The following is a 19,740-nucleotide window of genomic DNA, read 5'->3' as shown; positions in this document are numbered from 1 at the left end:
CACAATATGGAGAGCACATTTAACTAGAAAACACATGGAAGGGATTTTTTTTTTTTCAGGAATGCTTGTGGCCAGAGAATATATGCATGAATGCTGTAGAATCCAGATCACCAAGACAGACAGATGGGATATATAAATTTCAGGAACCTAATGTTACCAAGGTACATGCATGTAGAGTACTTAGGCAGCCAAGGCAAATCTAGCATCTGATGCTGCAGAACTGCTGATATTCTCTGGTGATGGTGCTATGCTGCTCTCTTCTAGCGGTCAAATCTATGTCCTTTATCTCATTATATCTGCTTTGTCTCTACTCATCTTATGATCACTGAGTTGCTCTCTGCTTCTGTGTACTGAGGTACAGAATGGGAAGGTGCTAGACAAGGTGGACACTAAACAATGCAATAAAAAATTAGATTGATTATATTATAACAGACAGGAAACTACTAACTGCTTGATCAACCACAATTCAAGACTACTGAAGCATGTCACATAGCTTGTGTCAGCAGGTGATGGACTCAAGATGTAAAATGAGACAAACGTTTTTGGATATGGATTATGTAAGAATTTGTTTTGCTTGATTATACATATTACAAATATTTTGTCTTTCTTTTCTTTTTTCCAATTTGGTAATGGGAGGGTGGGGAGAGAGAGAATTAGTGCTTGCTATTGGAAAAAAGTTCTTTTTAAAAAAAGAGAGATTACTCATTGCTTACTTGGCAGTCATTCTTAAATCAGCTGATTGTATGGGGAACCACCAATTTGTTAGAGAAATAGTCAAAATTAGTATGAAGCTAGAGGAAAGAATAAAAATGAGAAAGTTATGGAATACAATTAAAACAATCCCAAGTATAATGTCAAAATGGGATATAAGTGGAAGATATAAATATTGATTATAGTAATTTTTCATAGAATTTTAATATAAATGCATCATTATAATGGGAAGACTAAAGAGCCTAAACAGAATCTTAGTCACCAGATAACTTGATTTGTTTGCCAAGGGGAGATATATGCAAGCCAAGGACAATATAGATTCAGAATATAAATTCTCTTTCAAAAATCTTGCAGAGAAGAATAAGGGAAGATTATGATTATTATCACTTCATATGAAGCCAGTTTAAAGAGAGTTCGATTAAAATTCCTCCCAACATAGCTACCTGAATGGTAAACTGATGGCCTAGTTTCCAATAAACCAGATCCATCAAAACTGAAGATCAAAACAGAACAAATAGTCAAGAAACCCAATGAAAAACTATAGTTCATGACTTTTACCATCCTTGAACTGCACAAGAACTCTGCAAAGAAACCCAAGAGCAATAGGAAGTGGGACCACTATCAAAACCAACCTAGGCAAGCCTACCCTTCCTCTGAAACCAGAGATTGACCAATAATACGTAGCGTACAAGGTTTTGTATCCAAGTGGAACCCCTGAAAAATTCCCAGGGTGGTGAGCAGAAAGCTGCAGGGTCAAAAGTGGTGGGTAGTTGTAGCAACCAACATAGAATTTCAGCATTTGGACCTAAAAACCTAAGTCCATGGGCTCCAATCTCCCTAACACTTTTATGGGTGACATCATAGAGGGCCCAGAAGATCCATTGCTCAAAATCTGGAAGATCCAGGGAAAATAAACTCTAGAAGGTGGAGGCTGAAGAAAGAATATAGCTAACATAGGATGAGACCACTCTCCCCACCCAAAAGCACAGCAGGGGGTGGATACTGTCCCTGGCATAAAGACCCAAATCAGAAATGAAAGAGACACATGAGGAAATTGAAGAAAACATGAGCTAGTATAAAAAATTATAGTAGATCTAGAAACACCCTAAAACAGAGGTCCTTTACCTTTTTTGTGTCATGGACCATTTTGGAAGTCTGGTGAGACCTAGAGACTCCTTTTCAAGATAATGTTTTTAAATGCACAAAATAAGATACATAAGATTACAAAGGAAACCAATTATATTGAAATATAGTTGGAGGAAAGATATATAAATATGTATATATATATATATATATGTATGATGATAGATAGATAGATAGATAGATATGTGAAAAAATTAACAGACGCCAGGTTAAGAATGTCTGTCCTAAAAGGATTCAGTTACTCGTAACAACTGGACAGACTCAAAGGAAAAACTGTACTTTCCACAAGGACTACATGAATAACCAGAAGAACTGAATAAAAGATGAAAAATGAAAGCTCTGAAGTAAATAATTAGAAAGAGAATAAATGACTTAGAAAAAAAGGTAGCAAATATTACCCAAGTAATAGACTTGCTGAAAACTAGAAGAGACCAAATAGAAATCAATGGCTATGACACAACAAAATGAAAAAAATTGAAGAAAATGTGAGCTATACGATATCAGGGGCAGCTAGGTGGTGCAGTGGATAAAGCACCGGCCCTGGATTCAGGAGGACCTGAGTTCAAATCCAGCTTCAGACACTTGACACTTAGTAGCTGTGTGGCCCTGGGCAAGTCACTTAACCCTCATTGCCCTGCCCCCCCCAAAAACATATATGATATCAAAAACAACTTACCTGAAAAACAAGTTAAAGAAAGATAATTTAAAAATCACTGGACTCCTTCAAAATAATTAGTATTTATATAATACCTACTATGTGCCAGGCACTGTGTTGAGTGCATTACATATATCTCAGTTTATCTCACAATAATCCTGTGAGGGGATATTATTATCTCCATTATATGGTTATGGTTGAGGAAACTGAGGCTATACTAGTGGGAGAGCTCAACTTTCCCCTCTCAAAACTAGATAAGTCTAACCAAAAATAAAATAAAATAAACAAGAAAGAAGTTAAAAAGGTAAGTAGAATTTTAATAAAGTTAAATATGATAAACCTCTAGAGAAAATTGAATGAGAATAGAGAGGAAACTGAGGTAAATATTGATTAAGTGACTTGCCAGGATCACACCTTAAGTAGTAAGTGTCTGAGTGGAGCTTTGAACTCAAGTCTTCTTGAACCCACTAGGCCACCTAGCTCCTAAAATTATTGACATTCTCCTTTTCACCCCCCACACCTGATGAAGCACTATCCCCCATACTATCTTGGTTCTGGGAAGAGCGGTCTTAGATTCAATGATGTCCACCCAGCATTCACCCATAGCACTTGTTTCAAGTTTAGTTCCAAGTGCAGCATAGCCACAGGATAAGTTCTCTCAGTTGCTGCTGCACTAGGTTCCTCAGACCATGCTTGAATTCCAGTTACCAGAATTCTGGTGGTTCATTCTCCTGACCTTTTCAAGTTCACAAGTTTGTAGCCATCTCCAATCTCATTCACCTAAAAGCAGGAATTAAAAGATACAACTGTGACAGAAGCAAGTAGGGGCATGTAATCTCAGTGTCATATTGACCCTAGCTTTGACAGGGTCCACGTCCCCAACTGGAGGTCCCTAGCAGCTCATCATTCTCCACTGTGGGGGTGGCTAGTGTCTTCTGCGGCCTTCCAGATCTGGCTACACAGGCGGTCTACAGTTAATCTCTTCACCATTTATTTAGCAGACCAGAACCAGTTATAGTATATCTGCAAATGTTCCGAATCCAGAGGCAGGACCTTTCTACTGCACACCATAATGCTTTTTGAGAAGCAGGCTCCCCAACCCCTTCCACTTTTCCATTCCAAGCTGCACCCATACCAACTCTTTCCTGCTTTTACATTTGCTTAAATCAAAGAATTCCTCAGACTTCCTAAGTCAGTGAAACTTCGTTTTTGAAAACAACTCTAGTTCTCACTCATTTTCCTCTTCCTGAACTGTAAGACCCATCTATACACCTCAACATGTTTAGTAATTATCTATTAACTTAAGCAATGTATTCAATTTTTTTTTAATCTACACCTCTCATCACATACACACAGGAATGTTCCTGTCCACAAAATACAGCTGTCATAAACAAGCTGCCTGCTGAGAGACAGTAAGAGTCAGGTATCTGCTGTGGAAATGTAAGGTCTCATTGAGTAAAAAGAAGAGAGACACAAAGAAAGAGACAGAGGTATAAGCACTTACTATATGCCAGGTACTTTGTTAAATTCTGGTGATACAAATACAAGCAAGCCAGGTAGTCCTGAGGTCCTTGGGGTCCCTGACCTCAAGATAATAGATAAAGAGGAATTGAAGGAAGGAAGGCTTGGCTGGAGATGTCCAAGAAGTAATGTAGAGGCCTGCAACCAAACCAAATAAGACCAAAGCTAGCCTATCAAAGGCCAAGGTGATTCCAGGGGTAGACTAAAATTTTCCAATGGGGAATGTCAGAAATAAAAATACTGGACTTTCCCTTTTAGTGAATATATAAATGCTTTATTACATTTTTGCAAGAATGGGCATGCACTATAGAAGATTGGTGTGCTTTGCCACAGCAAACTACTCTTTTTTAATCCCTGATCCTATCACAAAGGTCCCTCCCCTTTTTGCCTCATTGGTTGAGGACTAAGAGGTGTGCAATCTTCCCAGAACACCTCTACATATTTCCCCTTAACATGTTCCCCCTCCTATTACATACATTGCATGTTGGAAAATGGCGGCAGTCTCTGCCTTTGGGATGTTGGCAGTTAATATGCATAAGCTAATTAAGCAAGTGCAGTGCAAACTAGCTTTAACCTTTAGCACACTTGGACTAGCTAGACTACTATTCTAGAAGCGCTTTTCTATATCTACTTTTAGGCACTTGCAAAACTGTCTTTTAGCCTTGAGGTCCCCTTTCTGCAATCCTCCTTTCTTTTTTTTTTTTTAGTCTTTTTTTTTTAATAGAATTTTATTTTCCAAAATATATGTAAAAACAAATTTTAACATCAATTTAAAAAAAAGTTGTTCCAACATCTCTTCCTCCTCTATTCCCACCCCCCACCCACTAGAACTCAAGCATTTCAAAATAAATTATACATGAGTAGTCATGGAAAACATTCCCACATTAGCTAGATTGTGAGAAAAAACAGTCAAAAAACTCCCAAAACTTCAGACTGAGGAATTGTCAAAGAGAAAAAAAAATTTTTTTTTTAAAATGTGTTTCCAGGGGCAGCTAGGTGGCACAGCGGACAGAGCACCGGCCCTGGAACCAGGAGGACCCGAGCCCAAATCCGGCCCCAGATACCCAACAGCCACTAGCCACATGACCCTGGGCAAGCCACCCAACCCCAATTGCCTCACCAAAAAAGAAAGGAAAAAAAAAAGAAAAGAAAAAAAATGTGTTTCCATCTATTTTCAGATACTATCACTTCTTTCTCTGTAGATGGGTTGCCATTTTCATAAGTCCTTCAGGGTTATATTGGACCATTGCCTTGCTGAAAATAACCACATGCTTCCCAGCAGATCATTTTACACTATTGCTGTTATTTTGTATACAGTGCATTTCACTCTGTTTCAGTTCATGTAGGTCTTTCCAGGTTTTTCTAATAGTATCCTGTTCATCATAACCTAAATAAAGTACCTTAAACTTGACAAAGAATTTTCTTCATATTAGCCCAGCAAAGTCATCATAACTATTTCCCTCCATCCTATTCCCTTCCCATGATATTTACTCTATTTTCTATCTTCTTTTAAACTATTTCTCCTCAAAAGTATTTTACTTCTGACTGTCCCCTCCTCTACTCTGCACTCCCTTTTTTTTCACCTTTCCTTCCTTATCCTCTTCCCCTCATACTTTCCTATAAGGTTAAATAGATTGCTCCTCCCAACTGGGTGTGAATGTTATTCCCTCCATGAGCCAACTCTGATGAGTTTAAGGTCTTTGAGCTAATTCTATGTTCCAAATTTTCTTCCTCCCTCTCTCCTCAACCCTTCCTATGAAATCAAGCAATTCAATATTTCATACTTGTGCCGTTATGCAGAACATCTTCACCTTCCTTGGAAGTATTTTGCTTTTTACTACTCTCTCCCAGAATCTGCCCTTCCCTCCTTCCCCTCTTCTCCACCCCCCCTTATCTTCCTCCCCTCCCTCGGGACAAAATATATTACTATACCCACTTGAGTATGTATGTTAGTCCTTCTTTGAGTCAATTCTGATGATATTAAGGTTCACTCACTCCCCAATTCCTTCCCCCTCTTCCCCTCCCCTCCATAAGCTTTTTTCTTGTTTCCTTCATGTGAACAACCTCTCCCCAGACCATCTCTCCCCTTCCCCCTCCCCCAGTCTATTTCTCCTACACCTCAACCCTATTTTAAGGATGTCATTATGGGTTAGTTAGGTGGCACAGTGGACAATGCACCAGCCCTGAACCCAGGAGGCCCCAAGCCCAAATCCGACCCCATACATAAGACACCCCACAAAGAACAAAACATAACATCCCTTCGTATTCAGTTCAGACCTGTGTCCTCTGTATTATCTTCCCCTATAGGAATGTTAACAGTTTGATCTTTTAATATCCCTCATGAAGTCTTTTTCCTGTTTATCTTTTTAGGCTTCTCCAGGGTCTTGTATTTGAAAGTCAAATTTTCTATTCAGTTCAGGTCTTTTCATAACAAATACCTGTAAGTCTTCTTTCTCCTTGAAGTTCCATGTTTGCCTCTGAAAGATGATGCTTAGTTTTGCTGGGTACGTGATTTTTGGCTGTAGTCCCAGTTCCTTTGCCCTCTGGAATATCATATTCCATGCCCTCCGGTCCTTTAATGTAGAAGCTGCTAGATCTTGCTTTATCCTTATTGGATCTCCACAGTATTTAAATTCCTTTTTTCTAGCTGCTTGCAATATTTTCTCCTTGACCTGGGAGTTCTGGAATTTGGCTATAATATTCCTGGAGGTTTTCCTTTTGGAATCTCTTTCAGGAGGTGATCGGTGGATTCTTTCCATTTCTATTTTAGCTTCTGCTTCTAGAATATCTGGGCAATTTTCCCTCACAATCTCTTGGAGGATGGTGTCTAAGCTCTTGTTTTGGTCATGGTTTTCAGGTAGTCCGATGATTTTCAAATTATCTTTCCGAGATTTATTTTCTAGGTCAGCTGTTTTTCCAAGGAGATATTTCACATTGCCCTCTATTTTTTCATTCAATTGGATTTGCTTTACTGTGTCTTGGTTCCTCATAAGGTCGCTAGCTTCCATTTGTTCAATCCTAATTCTTAGGCAATTATTTTCAGCAGACAGTTTTTTAATCTCCTTTTCCATTTGGCTTTTCAAACTGTTGACTTTTTTCTCATGACTCTCCTGCATTGCTCTCATTTCTCTTTCCATTCCTTCCTCTCTTTCTCTACATCTTCGTTCTATCTCTCCTACTTTCTCTTCAAAGTCCCTTTTGAGAGCTTCCATGGCCTGAGACCAGTTCATATTTTTCTTGGAAGCTTTGGATGTTGGAGCTTTGACCCTATTATTATCTTCTTCTTCTGAGGATGTATTGTGGTCTACCTTTCCCCCAAAGAAGTTTTCGATGGTCTTCTGCTTTCTCTGCCTACTCATCCTGGCTTACTGTTTCTTGGCTTTTTACTCCTTAAAGTGTAGCGCTGCTTCCAGGACACACTGTTTGTGCTACAGCGTGGCCCAGGGGGTGATTGGGCTTCTTCTCAGCCTGCCTGGCTTGTGAGTAATCACAGCCGCTTTCTCTTTGACCTGGAAACAGAAGTCTGATTGAACTCTGATTCTCTATGGTTGGAAGCTTGGCGTGCTTTTACCCCTCTCCCACTGGGCCACCACCACTCGACTCAGCCCACTGGTTCAGACCCAGGGCGCTTTGCCCCAACTCCAGTAGACACTGCCTCCACTTCACCCTGGCCCACCGCCGAACCCCCTCACCAGTCTGTGATCGGAGCCTCAGAAACTGCTGGTGCTGAAGACTCTGACATGTGCTGGAAGCACTGTCCCTGGCTGGGTTCGGACCTCGCGCTGAGTTGTTCAGCCTGATCAGTAGGTGATCAGAATTGCCCTCTTTTGCGGAGAAACAGTCTCACTCTGTTCTTATGTGCATTAGGCTGTTCTGGGTTTTGATTTTTACTGCATTATTTGGGCGTGAATGGACGGGTTTATCTGGAGCTTGTAGGAGTCACAGCCTCTCCTCCGCCATCTTGGCTCCGCCCCCACTCCAATCCTCCTTTCTTAACCAGACTCCCTTCCTGTCTTGTTTTCTGAAATAACAGCATGTTTCTTGTGGGAGACATTTTTTCTTTCTCTCAGGAAGAAATGGAAATAACAGCTGAGTAGAGTGGAGAGGCTTAAGGCTACAAGGATGTTGTATTTTATCGACTTTTGCTCACTAGCCTCTTTAGTCTTGTCTTCTTTCTTTGGTTATAATAGTGGGGGGGGGGGGGGCGGCGGCTAGGTGGCGCAGTGGATAAAGCACAGGCCCTGGATTCAGGAGTACCTGAGTTCAAATCAAAGCAAAATTCAACATTTTCAGCTCTCTAAACCTATCCCTCCTTTAAATTTTCCTATTCCTGTTGAGGGTACCAAGAGTCAAGTCAGCAAGCATTTATTAAGTACCATTTATTAAGTGCCAGACACCACCTTTCCAGTCACCAAAGTTTATTAAGTTTCAAATCATTCTCAACTCTTTCTCATAGCCCTTACCCTCCATATCCAATGAGTTGCCCATTGTTGCTGATTTTTCTTTGTCTCAAATCCATTCTCTCTCAACTTACCCTTCTAGCACCCTAGAGTAGGACCTCTTACCTATACCATTGTAATAGCCTCCTAATCAGTTCACTTGCTTCCACTCTCTCCCATTCCAATCTATCTCAAACAACTGTCAAAATAGTCTTCCTACGGTGCAGATCTGACCATGTCATTGAATAATGACTTGGAGTCAGGGTACTTGGGTTTGAATTACAGTTCTGTTACTTAGTAGCTGCATGACCTTATCTTTCTAGGTCTGTATAAAATACAGACCTATAAAATGAGAAGATTGGATTAGATAATATCCCTCTAAGGTCTTTTCTGGCTCTAACAATCTGGATCTGGGAAGGCTTCATGGAGGAAGTAACATTTTGAGCTGAGTCTTCAAACTGACTATTAAGAATCAGAGGACTGACATCAGGATGTAATACTATGAACAATACAAAGAAGGAGGCCAAGGGCATGGGCATGGGCATGGGCCTGGGACATAAAAGGCAGGCAGATCAAGAATGTGATCAGAGAGCGGCTGCTTCCTTTTCAGCAAAGTCAAGAAGACAATGATGCTCAAAACAATAGAATATAAGCAGTGGTCGGCTGGTAAATGCTTAATAACGGGTTCTCAGAGGGGTAAAATGTAAACACAACACACTTTTAAGTTTGTTCTGCATTTCCTTTCTAGACAATAAACGAAACGATAAAATCAAGCCCTGATTTGTAGCATTTGCAAATTTCCTAAGTGAAAATGATCACCCAGAAAATTTAAACATCACCTTGCCAGTAAGCTACCAACAGCAGAGTTAGCTGTGTAACTGTCTTTTTTTTTTTCGGGGCAATGAGGGTTAAGTAACTTGCCCAGGGTCACACAGCTAGTGTCAAGTATTTGAGGTCACATTTGAACTCAGATCCTCCTGAATCCAGGCCCCGTGCTCTATCCACTGCGCCACCTAGTTGCCCCATAACAAGTCCTTTAACGAAGGACTTAAAACAGATCTTTGTATCTCCAGTGCCTATGCTAGTAACCTTGCCTATATTTTTTTAACCAGGTCTGTATGAAACAAACATCAGATGAAGGACTTAACCAATGCGCAGATCAGCATCTTTGGTGCAATGTATAGGTTTAGAGAATTGCCTGGGGCCACATGGAGGTTGAATGACTTGCCCACAGTCACATAGCCCACGTATGAAAAAGTCGGGACTTGCTAGAACTTCCTGACTCGGCCCTTAGTTCTGTAACCAACCCGCTGAGCTGCATTTCATAACTTGCATAGGTAATTGTTGAACTGAACCGAGTCCAATCCTCCTTCACCCAAGGCAGTGAAAGCACTCCTCCCCGGGGGTAGGGGTAGTGAGGACATGTGTTGCCCAAAGCAACCCCAGGTTCACTTCAATTTTATCTACACTAGATCTTTCATGAAACAATCCCCCCAAGGTCTACTTCCCGGTTTAGCCGGCAGGGCACGAGATGGATCACGTGGGAAGGCGGCGCCGGGCTGAGCAGGGATGAGTGGCTGGGGTTAGCCCTTGGGGCGGCTCCCAAGCCTCGGCTTCCTCGCGCACCCGGGATAAGAAGCCGGGGGTCTGGAGGGCGCAGCAGGGCTTGGCCATGGCGCTCCCGGTGCTGCTACCCGGCCGCGCGCTGCTGCTCCTGCTGCTGCCGCTGCTGCTACCGCTGCTGCTCGGACCCCGGGCCTCTGACGCCCGGCAGCCGGCTCTGTGGCCCATGCCTGTGTCCGTGAAGCAGTCACCCAAACTCCTGCACCTCGCCGCCGGCAGGTTTCAGATCGTTCTTAACTCCAGTTCTACGAATGGCAATGGTTGCTTTCTCCTGGAGGAAGCTTTCCGCCGGTAAGACATCCCCCCCACTCCCCTGGGAACCCGTAGCTAAGGGGGACTCGGGCCTGGGAGAGGGCATGTGGAGGGACATCTCTTTCCCGCCCTTGCTCCTTCCTCCTGGGGACTCTGTTTCGAGGCCTCGACCCTCTGAGGTTTGCAGGATCTCCCACCCGCCCTGCAGCAGTTCTCCGGATCCAGAAGTAAAAGAGCGAACTGTGTTAGACAGGGGCTGATTGAGTACGCAGGGAGCGCAGCCTCAAAATCAGTCTCTGCTGCTGACATCCTCGGGGGCAACCCGAGATCATTATCGCGGACTGGGCGCTTCAGCGGTCGGATCTCTGTATCCTTTGTAAAGTGAGAGCGCCGGGCTAGATGGGCTGGGCGCTCGGCCCCTTCCAGCTCTGATATGCTGTTAACTGGAGGTTGTCACTGCGATGATAGGCTCAGCTTGAGAAGAGGGAGACAGTAGAGTGAGGAGCCCTAAAAACTGGGAACCGTCGGTGCATTGGCGGTGGCCTTGGAAGAGGTGCACTGCCAGACCAGTGGTCATTGGCTCTTCCCCAGCCTGTGAAATAAGTGGTAACTTCATCTTTGAAAGATTTTAAAAAATAAGTTGGAGGCAAGCGAGAGGAAAGGCTTTCGAAATATTGTCAGTAGATAACAAACAGTATGTTAAAAAGCTTCATTCCCACCACATTTGGGGTATGGAAAAAAAAAAAGAGTGGAGACTCTAGCTGGACTCTGAGGACCCAGGTTCAAAGGGCCAACCCTGCTACTTACTAACCTGTGTGACTGTGGGCAAGTCAACCATCCTCCTAGAGTCACAGTTCTCATCTGTAGAAAGAGATGGCTTTGATGACTCTTATCCTGTTGATACTAAAATTGAGTAGGTGGCCCTTCAGGGTTATCATGTGCCTGCCTCTTAATTTGGGGACAGGCCAGGTTTTGTTTTTTTCCTTCCGTGAGGCAGATGACTACAACACTTCCTCTTTAGCGTTAACCGAAGAGTTTTGAAAGGGAGGAAACACTTCTATGGGGAGGGAAGCCTTAGGCTCCTAAAATATGAAGAACTGCTTTAAGACTGTAAAAAGTGAAATTGACTGATTAGGTTTCAACTACCTTTGGAATTGGAGGATTATTTAAAAACAAAGGGTTTCAATGCTTACTACCACATCTACTTTGAAACTATATATCTTGTGATTATACATATATAATGTATTGCTTTCTGTATTGGGGAGGGGGGAGGGAAGGAGAAAAATTTGGAACTAAAAATCTTTTGAAAACAAATGTTGAAAACCACCGTTACATGTAACTGGAAAATAATAAAATACTTTTATGATTAAAAAAAAAAGGGGGCAGCTAGGTGGTGCAGTGGATAGAGCACTGGCCCTGGAGTTAGGAGGACTTGAGTTCAAATCCGGCCTCAGACACTTAACACTTACTAGCTATGTGACCCTGGGCAAGTCACTTAACCCTAATTGCCTCACTAAAAAAAAAAGAAAAAAAAAGAAACTATATATCTGACATAACTGACATAAAGGACTTTCCTTATGTAAACATTTGTGAACACAGGATGTAGAACAGTTACTGTTAGATGAGTAAATAAACTTAGATTAGTTAACTTGTCTATAACCATATAGGTAGGAAGTGTTAGAGCAAGGACTCAACCCAGGTCATATGGCATTGTATTTCTAATTGTATTTTCATTGCACTTTCCACTACCTGCTTTTTGCTATTTGGTTAAATTTAAGAGGGACAGCAAATTGGTGAAATACCAAAATAATGGTATCGTAACAGACAAAAAAATTGATGTGGAGAAGACTCCCACTATTTGAAGAATTGGCGAAAGGAAATAGGATTAGACTCATTTTACTTGGCTCCAGCAGGTAGCACCAACTAGTGAGAACTAAAGGGAACCAGGTTTTGGCTCAGGGACAACTCTTCTTCCCCTGACCTGACTTAAAGAAATGGGCTGCTTGAGATAGTGATGCTCAGTGAAACCAAGAGAACCTTGTACACAGGATCAACAACATTTTGTGATAGACTTAACTCTTCTCAGCAATACGATGATCCAAGACAATGCCAAAAAACTTATGGTGGGAAATGTTCTCCACATTCAGAAAAAGAACTGTGGAATCTGAATGCAGACTAAAGCATACAATTTTCACTTTTGTTGTTGCTTTTTTGCTATTGTTCTTGTTTATTCTTTCAGTTTTTTCCTTTTGTTTTGATTAATGTGGAAATATGTTTAACATGATATTAATGTATAACCTATGTACTGCTCGATGGCCTTGGGAAGGGGAAGGGAAAGGAGGGTGAGAGAAAAATTTGGAAATCAAAAAATATCTTTACTTGTAATTGAGAAAAATTAAAAATTTTTTAAAAATGGGCTGCTTGGGAAGGTTGGGAGATCCCTATCATTGGAGGCCTTCTGGAGAAGTTTAGATAATTGTTTTAAGAGATTTAGATAGACTTAATGACCTGGATAGGGCTCTCTGACTCTGTGTTTAGATAACAGTAAAAAAAAAAACAAACCAGAGTAAGCTATGATAGTAGTATTTTTTTTAAATGACAATATTCTAGTGCTGTATTTGGGGACTGACCTAGAGAATTTAGCTCACAATCTCATCCATGAAGTATTTCTAATTAATTTACAGTCTGTATATTCAGAAGCTAACTGCTGATAGAAAATCTGCACCCACACTGGTATTTTGTCGATATTAGTAAGTTATAAAGCAAATATTTATCTTAGACTTAAAGAAATTCTCCCTAGAGTATGGTGCATTATTTTCCAGCCTATAGTTTGTTATTCAGTCATTTCCAACTCTTTGTGACCCTATTTGGGATTTTCTTGGCAAAGATACCGGAGTGGTTTGTCATTTTCTTCTCCAGCTCATTTTACAGATGAGGAAACAAAGGCAGACAGGGTCCTTCAGCTAGGAAAAGTGTTGAGAGCAGATTTGAATTCAGGAAGATGAATCTTCCTGACTCCAGGCCTGGTGCTTTATTCACTGTGCCCCCTAGCTGCTTAATTTTTTTTATTTTTTATTTTTTTGTTGTTGTTTTTTGGTGAGGCAATTAGGGTTAAGTGACTTGCCCAGGGTCACACAGCTAGTAAGTATTAAGTGTCTGAGGCTGGATTTGAACTCAGGTCCTCTTGAATCCAGGGCCAGTGTTCTATCCACTGCGCCATCTAGCTTCCCTGGTTTTTTTTAAATATAACTTAGGGGCTTATGTTTTCAGTCCTTTTCTCTTTTACTTCCTTTATATTTAATAAGTTTTTATGAAACTGTGTTCTCTGGTGATTTGGTTACTAATAGTAGTAGGTGGTCCAGTAGCAAACAAGCAAATTTAAAAGGGGCTACAGTGAATCCTGTGATACTAATGACTCTGTATGTTCATAAATTTAAAATATGCTTTCGAAGATGTTTGATCTGCCTGTTAAAACTTATTTCCCAACACAGCTATTACCAGTACATTTTTGACTATTCCAAGATTCCAGAAGACCATCACCAGACTTATGTTGGACCAGAGCTACAAGAACTTGTGGTCACAGTTGACTCTGTCATAGATTGTGAAGATTACCCTGACAAAAAGTCTCTCGAGTCTTGTGAGTATATTATTTGATGCAAGCTTTATGTGCTCCCTGGGAATAGCTTGGGTTTTTAAGTGTATGGAGCTAGCTATTATGTGTTTCCATGCCAGAAAGTCTGCCTTTTGCCATGTGAATGAAGGCGAAATATTAACTTTCACTTCGTGGGTTTATAATCCAATGAACAGAGAGCCAAGGAAAGAAAAGGAGGAAGAACTGTGACACCCTCCATCATATAAGCATGGTCTAGTATTTGGAATCAAAGACATCTAGTTCTCCTTTGCTACTTTTTTTTTTTTTTTAGTGAGGCAATTGGGGTTAAGTGACTTGCCCAGGGTCACACAGCTAGTAAGTGTTAAGTGTCTGAGGTCGGATTTGAACTCAGGTACTCCTGACTCCAGGGCCAGTGCTCTATCCACTGTGCCACCTAGCTGCCCCCCCCTTTGCTACTTTTTATATGTGTGATTCCCCTCAACTGCTAGTGCCCTATCTCCCAAACCACACTGTATTTAATCATATTCCATTGTAAAAAAGAAAGTGGGAAGCCTCTCTGGACAAAGAAACCAACCTTTATTAAGAGGAACAAAGGCAGGGTCTGCAGTCCACCCAGTGCGGTCTGAGACCCTGAGATAGAGAATTCACAGTTATTTATAGGCCTCTTCATTGATTTATGGTGTAACAACGTCCTATAGACGCTGATTCATGCAAGATTGCATGGCACAGGTCACTGTGTCCTAACTTTGTACTTTCTATGTTGCCTCAATTAGCCCTTTTCAGGACTTTCTTAATCATTTTAATATAAATATTTATACATAGGTATGATTGTTATGGTCACATGTAAGATACGTACTTTATAATGATTTAGTTACACTTCTCTAGGGCTAACTAACACAGAATTGGAACTACATCAATCATTGGTTACACACACCTTTCTTACCTGGAACTATATTCTTACTAGAAATCATGTAGTTATTTCTTGTCCCAGTGATTATAGTTGATAAAAGATTAGTAAGACAATATAGAGCAAAGCACTCAAAGCATTGATTATTGATCTTTTTCCTTTTGGTATTAATTTTCTTTATCTCCTTACCTATGTATAGGAGTAGACCAAAAATCATGATATTTTAATAACTTTTTGAAAATTATTTTTCCTTTATTTTAAGCCATTCATGAGATTCAATTTTTTCACACATAATACAAATTCATTTCCTATAAACACTGTATATGGTGCTATGGTATTGTAAATTAAAAATAAAGGAATTAGGGGTGGCTAGGTGGCGCAGTGGATAAAGCACCGGCCCTGGAGTCAGGAGTACCTGAGTTCAAATCCGGTCTCAGACACTTGACACTTACTAGCTGTGTGACCCTGGGCAAGTCACTTAACCCCTATTGCCCCACCAAAAAAAAAAAAAGTGTTAGAATAATAAAGGAATTATTAAATACTGAACCTCCTTTGTGACTTTTGGCCCACCTTGTATTTGATTTCTTTACATTAGAAGGTAATTTTTTTGCAGGGAGGGATAGCTTCATTCTTCATATTGGTACACCCTCCCCTCCACCCCAGTACCTAGTACAATGCCTAGCAGTAATTTGGACAAATCTAACCACAAGCATTTTGGGAGGTAGGCAGGCTTACATAATTTTCCCAGGGTCACACAACTAGTAAACATCTGAGGCCACATTTAAACTCAGGTCCTCCTGACTCCAGGGACACCACAGGCATTTCTTAAGCTTTGTAGTACATCCCGGGTAAGATAGTGAGCAGTGGCAACACAAATACAAAGCAAAAATGATTTCTAGGAGATTATATTTTAAGAGGGAGACAACGTGTGCATATAAGACACATACAGCCAACACAGGATAACCAATTCACCTCTCCCTCCTGGGCACTAATTTCTTCATTTGTTGAAGGAGTTGAATTAGATGACCTTGAAATCCAAGTTTGGGATCTTAATGTATCAAAGGAAGCAGAATAGTCTACTGAGGAGACCCGATTTTATAGATAGTCCTGGTTTTGCTATTTGGACAAGTAGTTTATTTTCTTTTGAGTCTTAGTTCATTCATCTGTAAAATGAGTCATCACCTGGATGACCTCAAAGGTTTTGTTAACTCTCATCACATCTCTGATACACACTGGTTTTATGATCCTAGGCAAGTTACTTAACTGCTCAATGGCCTGGGCAACTCTCTAAGGTCATATGTTGCAAAAATAGTGCAAGCAAGCATTGGTAGAGGGAATTCCTTCATCTGGGAGTTCCTTATACCCACTCAGGCCCTGCCCCTAGCCCTGTCCTCTCATCCATATTTTAGAGAAGCAATGTGGAATAAAATAAATGATGGAGAGAGAGTCTGCCCAGTAGTCAGGAAGGCCTGTATTTAAACCCTGCCTCTGACACATGCAGCCTAGATGGCTCTGGACAAGTCACTGTAACTCATTGTCTTTCAGAATAGTAATTTATACTGTTGGTATAACAAATAAAAGTAAATCAATAGTTAAATGGTAATTTATACTATACTAGTAGAAGGAATTTCTCTATGGGAAGTTTCCTATACTGTTGTTGAATTCTCAGGTCTGAATGAAAAAAAATCATCTTTCTATTATTTAAATTCTGCTAGAGACAAAGAAATTAGGGTAAATATTTGAGGGTATGTTAGAATAGATGAGCATAGGTGGAGCCTAGAAGATGTAAGGGATTGAGAATGAGAAAGCAGGAAGATAAGAATAAAACTGGTAAGGACTATAGAAATGATGAAGAGCAACAAAAGTTGGGGTTATGAAACTTATTACACGAGGGTAGAAGAAAAAAATACTTGATAGATTAGAAAAATAATAATCGAATAAGGTGGCTACTTGCCAACTCTTAATAAATGGGATCCCTAGGTTCAGGGATATGGACATTTTAGTTAACTTCTTCCCCCCAATTCTAAAATGGTGTGTTATAGAATCATAGATCTAGAACTAGAAGGTTCAGCAGAGGTTATTGAATTCAGCCCTCTCATTAAAAAAACTGAGGCCTAAATAAAGTAACTTGCCCATGATCACACAACAGGTGACACAGTCAGGTTTCAAATTCATGTCCTCTGACTCAGGCCTTCCAAGACTGACCAGAGTTGATTTTTTTTTTTTTTTTGGTAAAGAGATAGATACACCTATGAAATTAACAACTAGCTCCTTAAATCCAGATGATCCCTTATTTCTTTGCTCTTTAGCCTTGGTTTAGGAAAAAATATTCAGTGGTGTTTGGTTATATCATCAGTGTTGTCCTCTTGTCCTGAGTCTTGAAATCTGAACATGAGATAATAATGGTCATTAGGATAACTCGTGAGTCTTTACCTATTTTAAATTCCAGGCATACTGGTTAGATTTTGTAACACATGCAATAAAATTTTTCTTTATTATTCATGGCTTGACCTTCTGAAGTGGGGCTGGGAGGTGATTGCTACATTACATCCTTGAAGACTAAACTGGGTTGTTGTTTTTTTGTTTGTTTTTGTTTTGTTTTGTTTTGTTTTGTTTTGTTTTGTTTTGTTTTGTTTTGTTTTGTTTTTGGTTTTGGCAGGGCAGTGAGGGTTAAGTTACTTGCCCGGGGTCACACAGCTAGTAAGTGTCAAATGTCTGAGGCCAGATTTAAATTCAGGTACTCCTGAATCCAGGGTGCTTTGGATCCACCGAGCCACCTAGCTGTTCCCAGACTGTTTTTGTGGTAGCCTATTGAATTTTTTTTTTATATTGAAAGGTTCTTTGGGGAACTGTGCATTTATCTACTTCTCTTACTAGAAGTTACTGCTATGTGACTTATTCCCTTTACTTATGATAGAATTCACGGCCTTTTCTAATGCAACTGTAGCCATCTCCTCTTCATGAAATATGGTCAGCACTGAGTATATAGTTTTTAATCACATGCTTAAAAAGTCCCTTCCGTATCTAAGCCTATGTGCTTATAAAGTTTTGAGGTAATTTGAATAATTACTTTTATTTTAGAAATTATTTATCATTTGTATTTATTTATACTTTTTATTTATTCTGCACTGAGCACAGTACCTGGCACATAGTAGGTGCTTAATAACGGTTGATTGATTGAATTACTTTTATTCTGGTCATTGCTAAGTTATTTCTAAGACTAAACAATCATAGAATGTTAAAGCTAAATGAGACTTAAACACCACTTAATCCAATAAGCCCTCATCTAACCATCATCTTGTGAGAACAATAATAACTGATATTTGTATAGTGTTATAAAGTTGGCAACATACTTCGCATAGGTTTACAGAATGCTAGAGCTGGTAGGGACCTTAGAGGTCATTTAGGCCAACCCCATCATTTTGCAGGTAAGGAACTGAGCTCCATAAAGGTTAAGTAGCCTGCTCAAAATTATAAAGAAGTAATAGAGTCAGGATTTGAACCCAAGACCATAACCATCACTCTTTCCCCTGGAAGTCTATTCTGTCTCATCTTATTTGATCCTTTTTGTTTTGTTTTTTAGTGAGGCAATTGGGGTTAAGTGACTTGCCCAGGGTCACACAGCTAGTAAGTGTCAAGTGCCTGAGGCCGGATTTGAACTCAGGTCCTCCTGACTCCAGGGCCGGTGCTCTATCCACTGCGCCACCTAGCTGCCCCTTATTTGATCCTTTTAAACCCCCCACCCCAACGCACTCTGTGTTATCATTATCTCCATTTTTCAATTGAGAAAACTGAGGCTTTGAGAGATTAAGTTGATTTTCCCAGGGCCATACAGATAGTAATTATCTGAGGCATGATTTGAACTTGGGTGTTCTTGACTTCAAGCCCACTTTTCTAGCTGTTAGATAGAGACTTAAAGAGATTAAGTGGTTCCCACCTTGTTAATGCAAATAATGTGACTAGTTCCAGATCAAAATGTATGATGTTTTAAGCAGCTAGACTTGTGAGTTAGAGTGTGTTAATAAGTTGTGGAGTCTAGATGGCAACTAACAAAATAGCTCAGTAGATTAACCCATGACTGCTGCCTTCTGACAGATAAAAAAATGTCATAAATATTTGCTCTTGACCCATGTTGTGACAGTAAACTGCCACATGGCTGTCAGTTCTTGCTAAGCAGGCTGTGCTTAGCCCTTTGACCTCTGGTGAGCCCATATTGGAGTTGTAATGGGGCCATGACACACTCCCATCCCTGCAGGGGATTTCAGACTAAGGCGTCTTCTCTACTTGGCCTTCTCTACCTGTGCCTATCAAGTTTCTTCCTCTTCTATACTAGCATCACCTTGTCATACTCTGTGAAATGCTAGGTGGGTAGTCATCTGAGCTCCCTTAGCTTAAAAAAAAAAATGGCCTTGGCTACTGACATATACTAATGCTATATGAGCTAAAGGTGTTACTGTGGTAATCAAATAAAACTAACAATGAAGATAACTTGACACTAATTAAAGGCATACATTAATTGTTATGCTAGGCAATATAATTAGGTATCTACAGTAAGGAGGTTATATAAAAAAGTCCTATAACCAGTATTCATTTTGCACAAAGTAATATTTCTTTGTTTCCCTTTTTGTGTTATCCTTTGTTACCTGTGAGGGTCAGTGTAGTCAGTTTCTCTTGTTACCATGCCAGTTAGTCACCATGCCTTTCCCATATGGACATTTTTAAAAATCAGAGGACCTGAGCCCAACTCCTTATCAGCTGAGACGCCTTTGCCATTGACAGCATCTCATACCATACCTCTTACGTGCCCCAAGCCTGAGGTTTCCTTTGTCCTCTTCATTACAAGTTCACCTTTACCTTAGCCCTGGGAATGGGAAGG

General features: G+C 40.4%; 1 protein-coding gene across 1 annotated transcript in view; it reads left to right on the top strand.

Moving 5' to 3' along the window:
* The first annotated feature begins 10,024 nt into the window (after window positions 1-10,024).
* Window positions 10,025-19,740, top strand: part of HEXB (hexosaminidase subunit beta) — a 35,189-nt gene continuing 25,473 nt past the window's right edge. The window contains exons 1-2 of the mRNA XM_043981251.1: window positions 10,025-10,383; window positions 13,836-13,981. Coding sequence (XP_043837186.1) covers window positions 10,142-10,383; window positions 13,836-13,981 — 388 coding nt within the window. The 5' untranslated portion in view covers window positions 10,025-10,141. The remainder of the gene's footprint in view (window positions 10,384-13,835; window positions 13,982-19,740) is intronic.

This window comes from Dromiciops gliroides, chromosome 1 (genome assembly GCF_019393635.1).
Source record: "Dromiciops gliroides isolate mDroGli1 chromosome 1, mDroGli1.pri, whole genome shotgun sequence".
Lineage (NCBI taxonomy): Eukaryota > Metazoa > Chordata > Mammalia > Microbiotheria > Microbiotheriidae > Dromiciops > Dromiciops gliroides.
This window is presented reverse-complemented; position numbering and strand designations above follow the sequence as displayed.